General features: G+C 41.7%; 1 protein-coding gene and 1 pseudogene across 1 annotated transcript; both read right to left on the bottom strand.

The window, feature by feature from the left end:
• Positions 1-3117, bottom strand: part of LOC127644424 (calcium-binding mitochondrial carrier protein SCaMC-3-like) — a 13609-nt pseudogene extending 10492 nt beyond the window's left edge.
• Positions 3118-5702: 2585 nt separating this feature from the next.
• c5h19orf53 (chromosome 5 C19orf53 homolog) lies at positions 5703-9696 on the bottom strand. Its single transcript, XM_052127276.1, has 3 exons — positions 9572-9696; positions 9349-9404; positions 5703-7534 (listed from the first exon to the last, which is right to left on the bottom strand). Exons 1-3 carry the CDS (start codon positions 9657-9659, stop codon positions 7385-7387), a joined length of 294 nt encoding a protein of 97 aa, XP_051983236.1. The 5' UTR covers positions 9660-9696; the 3' UTR covers positions 5703-7384.
• Positions 9697-10807: the final 1111 nt, after the last annotated feature.

The raw sequence follows: 10807 nt of genomic DNA, 5'->3' as shown, positions 1-10807 counted from the left end.
GAGATCATGAACATCAGCGCTCATAAACTGGTCCATTAGTGCTGCAACACTGCACTCTTTTCCACCAGAAACTATTTAGCCCAAGATGGAGCACTTGTACTAAAATGCATGGGAGAAATTGGAACACCCAATATGGCGGGCGTAGGAAAGGAAGTCTCGCCTTACAAGTAAAAGAGCCAGTCACGTTTTAGATAAAGACGTCACCTATCATTCAACTCGAGAACACACATGTGCAACCAGTGTTGTCAGATTTTACTGCTGATTTGAAATTTGTTCTTTGATCGTAATCTTGAACAATCATCATGGAGATTTCAATCTTTACCCATTCAAGTGGATGGGAGCTGTGATTTCATGTCGCTTGTTTACATAGAAAATAGCTGCCATTGAGTGGACTGATGTGACGGGAGCCAGCCGTCGGTTTAAGTCCTGTTCGGAGCGGGGACGAGAAGGACTGGCCACAGTGGTGCCGTGACCCGGATGGGAGTGAGGTTTAGGGGGGGTGAGTGTAACGGGAGCCAGCTGGTGGATAGCTGTGCAGTGTGTAAACCTCACCCTCCTGGCCTCAAGAGATGCACTAGCGACTGACGCTAGAGGCTGTAGCCTTTAGGCTCCTCGTTAGCGCACCTGCCTCCCATGCCGGAGACATCGGTTCGAGTCCTGTTCGGAGCGGGGACGAGAAGAACCGGCCACAGTAGTGCCGTGACCAAGATGGGAGTGAGGTTTAGGGGAGGAGTGTAACGGGAGCCAGCTGGTGGATAGCTGTGCAGTCTGTAAACCTCACCCTCCTGGCCTCAAGAGATGCACTAGCGACTGACGCTAGAGGCTGTAGCCTTTAGGCTCCTCGTTAGCGCACCTGCCTCCCATGCCGGAGACATCGGTTCGAGTCCTGTTCGGAGCGGGGACGAGAAGAACCGGCCACAGTAGTGCTGTGACCAAGATGGGAGTGAGGTTTAGGGGAGGAGTGTAACGGGAGCCAGCTGGTGGATAGCTGTGCAGTCTGTAAACCTCACCCTCCTGGCCTCAAGAGATGCACTAGTGACTGACACTAGAGGCTGTAGCCATTAGCCTCCTCGTTAGCGCACCTGCCTCCCACACCGGAGACGTCGGTTCGAGTCCCGTTCACAGCGGGGGTGAGAAGGACCGGCCACACTGACATGCCTTGAAAGGGATTTTGATCTTACACTTTGTTAGAACCAGACCAGAAAAAAAGTATAAATAAAGCAATTTCCATTGTGTTGACGTTGACATCCATATTTAGCAATAAAATGACAGCAAGTCATTTTTAATGAGAGTTGGCTACCAGCAGTGACAAAGAGCGAAAGCAACCGTTGGCTGTGCGACGAAGTTCAGCGGCGTTCAACACTGCTTACTTTATATAAGTAGGCAGTATTGTGATGTAGCGACCACCAATGTAGCCGCTAGCCGATGGCTGACCTAGTTGGAAACTGCTGTCGAGTACTAGCAACTAGCGGCTAACAGTACAGTGGCTTGGCGACATGCAGCAATTAATTCAATTCAGCGAATTATATCATTGAATAAAAAATTATGGGAATATATACAAATATTGATTTTAGGTTGTTGGTTATACGTATAGAAACAATATATTTGACCTTTATTGCAAAATATTCCGATATGTGTAAATATATACAGTAAGTAATTTAAGGGTGAAGGGAGACCGACATGATTACGTCACTCACAGTGCGTCCAGTCACTCCGAGGCATGTTTCACGGGTTTCGTTGGCCGCGGTTGTCTGCTGTACCATGGGTAATGCAGTCGTTTACCATGAATTCCGCTAGCAAACACGATTTTTAAACAATGAAGTTGAGATAACGCGGACGGATGGCTTCAATGGAAGCATATACCATCGATGAACAAACTCGTAGCTCACGGTATGTCTGTCTTTAAAGGTTTATAAGTTATCGCTGAAAATCAATTAGTGTATGAGATAAATGCTTCCGGAACCAGACCGCTGCGTTCTACCAGTCGCGATACATGCTACGATATAACAGTAGCTTAATTTCTACTTCTGTTGCATCGCGCTGGGGAGCCACACCCACAATTCAATCTCATTGGCCCAAACTCTATGTTCTGATTGGCTGTTATTGTTTTCTGTCGCGCAGTCGCTGGAAACTTGTGTTGGACAACATTATATTTTGTTAGTCGCTTGATTTCTACTTCTGTCGCGTCGCTGTGGGTAGCCCCGCCCACAGTAAAATCTAATTGGTCCAAATCACACTGCTGTATTTTTTACCTATGTTCTGATTGGCTGTTATTGCGTCGCGTCGGACAACATTTTCGCTTTCCGTTACGAATGTGTCGCTGGAAGACTGTCAAGGAGGAAAGAGATCAGGTGATGTAGGGGTGCAGGTTATGAATCTGACACCTAGAAAACCAGCTCACCACCGGCCGGTGCATTTAACCTTCCCCTTCTGTTTTGAGTGTATGTGTAGGGTTTCTTACGTACCTCCTCCACCGAGCTCCACGACATCCCCCGGGCGGCAAGCCCGACCCGTAGCTCGTTTACATCGATCCGTCCGTCCTTGTTCAAATCCAGCTGCTCGAAGAGTTCGGCCCAGAGCCGCTCGCGTTCGGGATCGACCCCGCTGTCCTGGCATCGCGCCCGGGTCCAACCCGAGCGCCATCCGCGTTTACCCATGATGATTAAGTCCACACGCAGTCACGCAAGGAGAGGCATTGGCACGATAAACCCCACGGCGCACCGGGTGGAAGACGGTGCGACGTGCCAAACGATGATTAGACTTCAAAAATGAGCTGTTGGCGAAGTAAAAGCCCCTCGCGTCCCGAAAGCTCGCGTTTCCAAGCGCGTAGTTGCTGGTTCGAAACAGCTGCTTACCGCCGCAAGAACCAGGAAGCCTGAATCACAAACGTGAATTCAACACTTCCCAGAAATGCACGCACCTCGGATCCTCAAACAAACGCAACTGAACGGAGCAAACGGCACTTTGCTTCATGCATGAGCTGAATATGTCAGACTCTCCGAATGCGAGTGTCCGTGGGCAGAGACGCAGCTCAAACCTGAAGTACTGCAGTGAACCGATACAACAGAGGCTTCAGATTACACCACACCGCCTGACACGAGAGCATGCACACATACATCTCCAGCCCGCCTCGGTCCTTCAGCAATTACTGACAAATAGTGTTGAATGTGCACCTAATTATCTGATCTGCTTAGCTGCAACTTTACTGAGTCAAGAATAAAATTAAATACAAATAAAATCAGCAAGATCTTTCTCACAATCATTTAGATGTTTATTTTTAAGACTGGCTAATGAAGTAATTTCCTGGCAGTTCATAAAGAATACAGTAGGTTTAGAGAATAATTTAGCAGTCACATAGGAACACCCTGACAACCACTCATAACACCCTAGCAACTGCACAGCAACACACCAAAAAAATCACTCAGAACAAGTTAGCAACTGCATTACAACTCCCTGGCAACCACCCACAGCACCCTAGCAACCACATAGTGTCACACCAAAAAACACTCAGAAAAACTTTGCAATTGCATAGCAACCACATAGCAACATACACACACACACACACACACACATTTTTTTTTTAAACTATATAGCAACGCCCTGAAATCCTCCCACAACACCCAAGCAACTGCCAAACAACACAAAATAAACCACATGGCAACACCCTCATTACCACACAACACTTCACAGTGTAACCTCACAGTTACATGCCAAAAAAAAGAATAATTTAGCAACCACATACTGTAGCAATGCCCTGACAACCACCCACATCACCCTAGCAACTGCATAGCAACACACCAAAAAATAGCTCTGAACAAGTTAGCAACTGCATTACAGCACCCTAGCAACCGCCTAGCAACACAGACAAAAAAACACTAAAAATAATTTAGCATCTACATAGCAACACCTTGATTACCACCTACAACACCCTAGCAACTGCACAACAAAAGAACACAACACCCTGGTTACATACCAAAAGAAAAAAGAGAGTAATTTATCAACCATATAGCAACACCCGGACAATAACCCTAGCAACCAAAAGGCAACATGCCAAAAAACTCTCTCAGAAACATTTAGCAACCACCCACTACATCCAAGCAACTGCATAGTAACACACTAAAAGACCACTTAGAAAAATGTATCAACTGCATAACTGCACTTTGGCAACCACTCCAAAAAACACTCAGAAAAACTCAGCAACTGCATAGTAACCACATAGCAACACACACAGAAACACTCAAAACAATTTAGCATCTACATAGCAACACCTTGACAACCACCCACAACACCCTAGCAACTGCACAACAATACAAAAGAACACTCAGAACATTTAGAAACCACATAGCAACACCCTGGTTACATACCAAAAAAAAAAAAGAGAGTAATTTATCAACCATATAGCAACACCCTGACAATAACCCTAGCAACCAAAAAGCAACATGCCAAAAAACTCTCAGAAAAACTCAGCAACTGCATAGTAACAACATAGCAACACACACAGAAACACTCAAAACAATTTAGCATCTACATAGCAACACCTTGACAACCACCCACAACACCCTAGCAACTGTGTGTGTTTCAGGGCAAAGGGCACTAGGGTTACACCATCTCACCTGGCCAAAAAACAGGTAACACAACAGTTTGGCTCTGACTTCAGACTTACAGTGGCTTAAAAAGTATTTTGTGTACCAGTGCCATTAAATAATGAGTTTAGTGATAGTGTTATTAAAGTAATAGTTCACCTACAAATGAAAATGATCTCATCATTTCCTCACCCTCATGCCATCCAATGGAAGTGAATCGTAACCAAAACATTGAAGCTCCAAAAAGCACATTAAGGCAGCTTAATAGTGGTCCATAAGACTCCAGTGGTTTAATTTCCTAAAGTCCATCTGAACACCATACAGAGTGATCTCAGTACAGTGATTTCTATAAATCATATATTTGAGTTGTATCAGTTATAACGTTCATCATCTCCATCCTCATTTGAACTCTCTCTGCAGTGGGCCTTCGGGCATTCTGCTGGTTCCTGCGTTCAGAGAGGAGAATCTGGAGTTTTGGTTGGCATGTGAAGATTACAAGAACTCCTCAGGACATAAACTGACAGCAGAAGCCCAGAGCATCTAATACCAGTCCATCCACCCTGATGCACCATTAAGAGCTTTTGCATGACAGTTAAATGGTTGAGGTGTGATACTGACTTGTTTTTCAAATATTTACCCTAGTAGTATTTAGTATGAGCTCAAAGTGATTGTTCTGATAGTTTGTATGTTTATATTATTTGATGCCTTTTTACATTAACCCCTTATACTCTGGTGCATTTTTGGGCCGGCGCCCATCTTTTTTCACTCAAATTTAAAAGCGCACCATTCACACATACTGTGGACTTATTGCACATTTTTTTCAACACTAGAATATTTTTTTTCTCCATCACAATATACAGATGTGAACTGTAGGGGGCGCTCTAACACATTTTACCCCCTCACAGATGTGCTCGTCCATAGACATTCAGTCTAATGTTCAGCTCAAGCAACACCCTCATTATTTCATTGCATATCTCGGCCTCTGAGTGGACTACAAGCTCAATCTAGGTGTCATTAGAAAGCTGAGATCCTCCCCTTTGGAGGTTCAATCCATATTTTATTTACAATAGTCAAAAACATTTTGTATGATTATTTGTTTTGCATGCTTTTTCTTTTGGATGGCATATTTTAGATATAACATTAGATTATTCACACAAGCAAGCTCACAAACAAGTAAAAAATTGCTCCCAAAGGTAAAAGCAGATATAAAGTTTTTGAGGCTTACAGCAGCAGTTATCGGAGCATAAATGGGACGTTTGTATTTGAGGACTTACAGAAATCATATTTCACTTTGTGATTGTTTTGAAAAAACAACTGTGGTGTTAGAGAAACAAAATAAACTATACTGTCACATTGCTGAGAATGAGAGCTTTCATTTGATATATGACATGCCCATTTATGTGCCAACTAAAGGACTTTCATTTTTAGATAAATATTTCTACCCCATTACCTCTAGGGGGCGCTAATGTTCAATGTGAATGTTTTGTGGCTGTATTTTGTTATTTTAAATAACATAAATGCAGAAGTGATGTTTATCTCAGGAAAGTTCAGACTCTAAGCTTCAAAATGACACCTCATATGCCTGACTTCAGGATACAGAGACTTTAATGCTGCAAGCGTAAACTTTCTTCGTACCCCACTTTGGTCAACCGGAGGGTCCAATAAAGTTTACAAACTTACTGAAGTTGGAATTTACATTAACTAATTAAAGGTGCATGTAAACATGTTCCCAATGTATAGCTGTTGAAGTGGTTCATTCAGGTTTAATGTCATATTTATATTCATAACAGTTGTCAGCTGATGGCACTACTTTTCTACTGTTGTTTTGACAACTGTGAGAAGGCGGAGCCGACAGTCTCAATGCTATCTTTGTAGGGCAGGGTTTTAGAAATAGGGGGTGTGTCTATTTTAAAGGATCAGTCTCGTGGAAGTTCCAGAACAGCTAAAATGGCTTAAAGAACCTTTAAACCAGACGTAATAGCAGAGCCGGGACACTTCTATTAAAATGAATGGGAGAAATTGGATCGCCTGATGGTCAACGGATGTAGAATGAAAGTCACGCCGTACAGGTAAAAGTGTCTTTCTGAATTTAAATGTGTTTTGATCGTAATCTTGACCCACCATTTTGGAGATTTCAATGTTCCCCCATTCGAGTAGATAGGAGTTGCACGGTCATGATTGGAAATAGCTTCCCATAAGCCTTCCAAAGTTGGCCGCCAGTGTATTGACTTGCTAGAAAGGCGATTTAAACTCAAACATTTTACATAAAAGAATGACTTGGTTTTCTTTACTTTTTCAAATTGCCCTCATAAAAAGTAAAAAAAACTATTCGGGAATTTGCGCCATTGAAAAAAGTACATTTCTGACCCTGTTGTAGTCTCCAGTTGTGCCTTTATATCTTTCAAACTAATTTAATAAAACTGTTTCCAAAGAGATCAATGGTAATGTAATGAACGCATTGTCATTCAAGCACAGAGAGACAATTTTACATTTTTAACATTTTCTAAAGAAACATTAGTGGCATTTATCCATGCAAAACTTGCATAAAGATCACAAACAATTGTCATTTTACTTATAATATAAAAATAAGCTCTAAATGAATGTCATAAAAGGTCTGCTCTTGCAGTAAAACTAATCTGCAGTGTATAAACATCAAGCCACATTTCTTCAAACATTTTTACTGTCAAACATTTAGACTTTACAATATGGCTTCTAGCGCCACCTAGTGTCCATACAGCAAATTACACTGTTAGCATGTAAGCAGTTCATCGCATCTTGAGCTCCGAACAGGTTCTGGTGTGTTATTTGGACGATCCAGCAGTGGGTTTTGGGGGTCCTGATGCACTCTTCACTGCTGCAGTCTTCAGGACACTCAGTTTCTTATGCATGGAGTTGCTGGCCCTCTGTGTCACTTCCTGTTCAATCTTATTTCTGATGGCCACCTCCAAATCCTGCGGAAAACAAAAACAATCCTCCATATGCAATTCTTGTGCTAGGATTATACATGCAGCTCATATTAAATGAGACAACATGGAATATTTGTACTTTTAAAAATTCAGTTGTCACACTGTGGGACCATTTAAGTGAACTACAAAAAAACATTACAGTCACAGGACATAAAATAAACACTTTACATAGCTATACACCATTTATCATGCAAATAGATCACATTAACTGGAAAATATTAAATATATATCAGAACATGGTGTGTGGTACTAAATTAAAATACCACAGTATTTAAAAGACACTCCAAGTTAAATGCAATGATGCTTTCATGCTACCGTTAAAGTCACAAGTTTACATACACCTTAGTCAAATACACGTGAAGTGCACCAGTCCCTCCTGCAGCAAAGCCCCCCCCATAACATGATGCTGCAACCCCATGCTTCACGGTTGGGGTGGTGTTCTTCACTTGCAAGCCTCACCCTTTTCCCTCCAAATATAACAATGGTAATTACGGCCAAACTGTTCAATAGTGTGTCGTCAGATCAGAGGACATTTCTCCAAAAGTAAGATCTTTGTCCCCATGTGCACTTGCAAACTGTAGTCCGGCTTGTTTATGGTGGTTTTGGAGCAGCGGCTTCTTCCTTGCTGAGCCTTTCAGGTGATGTCCATATAGGACTGGTTTTGCTGTGGATCTAGATACTCGTCCACCTGTTTCCTCCAGCATCTTCACAAGGTCCTTTGCTGTTGTTCTGGGATTGATTTGCACTTTTCACACAAACTACGTTCATCTCTAGGAGACAGAATGAGTCTCCTTCCTGAGCGGTGTGACGGGTGCATGGTCACATGGTGTTTATACTTGCATACTATTGTTTGTATGAACGTGGCACCTTCAGGTGTTTGTAAATTGCTCCCAAGGATGAAACAGACTTGTGGAGATCCACCGTTTTTTCAGATTTTCCCATGATGTCAAGAGACACTGAGTTTGAAGGTAGGCCTTAAAATAAATCCACAGGTACACCCCCTATCAGAAGCTAATTGTCTAAAGACTTTAAAGAATTTCTGGAATTTTCCAAGCAGTTAACTTAGTGTATGTAAACATCTGACCGACTGGAATTGTGATAATAGTCAATTAAAAGTGAAACAATCGGTCTGTAAACTATTGTTGGAAAAATGACTCGTGTCATGAACAAAGTAGATAAACGATAGTCCTAAACGACGCGTCAAAACTATAGTTTGCTAATATTAAATCGGTGGAGTGGTTAAATAATGAGTTTGAATGATTTCAACCGAAGTGTATGTAAACTGACTTTAACTGAACATGTCCAAAGAACATGGTATTACCATGCATTGTGTTAAAAATAGTACAAATATGGCAGTACCATTGCAGTATTTTGTTTATGTACAGAAAAAGGAGATTTCAAAGTTGCGCCGAGTAACTTTTTTTTATTTTTTTGTAATCTTAGACTTATGTTGACATCTCGGCGTCGACGCAGCATCATAAAAGTCAATAGATTGCAACTGATTCACAGTCAACCACGGTTAATTTAAATCATTAACGAAAGTGTCCAATAACAGGTCTTACTGCGCGGGTGCTAATGTGATCCTAACATGGCCGCCCCATGAGGAGACCGTCTCAGAGTAAGAATAAAACAAATGTATAAAGTTACGGATATGACTGGAGTCTTAATCTCATGTGAATGGTCCTAGGTTTTTTTTTAAATACACTTTTCTTTAGAAGCAAAACATTTTTAATAAGGAAAAAAATGCCGAGTACACCTTTAAATAAGATACACCATCTTAACGCAGCAGATGTTTTTACCTTCTTGAGTTTCTGTTGTTGGACCACATGAGCTTTCTTGGGTGCGATTATCCTTCCTGTAATAAACATAGTAAACTCAGTATACTGAACTGTGTTTTTACACAATCATGCGCATGCGTACTGTAGCAACGTGTTCACTTAGCATGCTGCTAATAAAAAGCCTCTAATTGACTATCCTGGAAGTTCACAGTAAGTCTGTTTACAAATACATTAATGTTTTTACCTCCTTTCTTGGGTCCTTTCGTTTTGTCATGTTGTTTTTTCGCTCCTCCGGGTCGCTGCGATTTAAATTTCTGTTTGCCTTGAGCCATTGCGATGGTCTAATTACAACCGGAAGCAGAATGACGTGATAAATAGAATAAAAGTCCATGGAGTTTCCTGGAGTGAAATTTAAAATAAAATATCTCTCTTACAGCAATGAATATGCTGTAAGAGGATATTCTAGGGATATTATGAACTGTTTGGATCAAACACATTTTTGCGTATGTCTGCGTAGTTTTGTTCTATTGTTTTCTATATAAACACGTGCTAGACTGATGTCTTTGACCGTCACGCCGTTATTTTCAGCGTCTGAGGGGTTTTTCTAACCCTAAAAAGGGTAAGAATATGAAGGTACCTCTGAAAATTAATTAATTGCTATTTTCCAACATATTAGGCCAAATACGAGGGCATGAACTACAATCCCATTAGGCATTGCGAATTAACTAATCAAATAAAAAACTAAGTAAATATATAAAACTATTGATTTTAGGTTGTTGATTAGAAGTATAGAAACAATATATTTTAAGTTTACTGCAAAATATTCAGATATATGCAAATATATGTCATTTGAGGGTGCAGGGATACTGACTCGATTGCGTCATGAAAGAAGTTGCACGGACTTGTGCTTTGTTGGCTGCAAGACGCTGTGAGGTGGATCTCTCTTTGCTAGTGTAGTTGTTCACCAGGAATTCCACTATTAAACACTATTTTACCCCTTGTGCGTCAATGTAAAAAACTTACTCAGAGGTCCCCTATTCTCCCAATTTGGAATGCACAATTCCCACTACGTTTAGTTGGTCCTCGTGGTGGTGCGGTTACTCACCTCAAACCGGGTGGCGGAGGACAAGTCTCAGTTGCCTCCACCTATGCGCATCTTATCACGTGACTCGTGCATGACACCGTGCAACTTACCACACGCCCCATTGAAAGCAAGAATCATATTATAGCGACCTTGAGGAGGTTACCCCATGTGACTCTACCCTCCCTAGCAACCGGGCCAATTTGGTTGCTTAGGAGACCTGACTGGAGTCACTCAGCACGCCCTGGATTCAAACTCACGACTCCAGGGGTGATAGTCAATGTCAATACTCGCTGAGATACCCAGATTCCCACCCGATTAGCATCAACATTGATTTTAATACATACATTTTTTGTGCAGTGTCAAAAAAAAAAACACTCAGGACCTTAGAGGACAAAA

Source organism: Xyrauchen texanus, chromosome 5 (assembly GCF_025860055.1).
Source record: "Xyrauchen texanus isolate HMW12.3.18 chromosome 5, RBS_HiC_50CHRs, whole genome shotgun sequence".
Taxonomy (NCBI): Eukaryota; Metazoa; Chordata; class Actinopteri; order Cypriniformes; family Catostomidae; genus Xyrauchen; species Xyrauchen texanus.
This window is presented reverse-complemented; position numbering and strand designations above follow the sequence as displayed.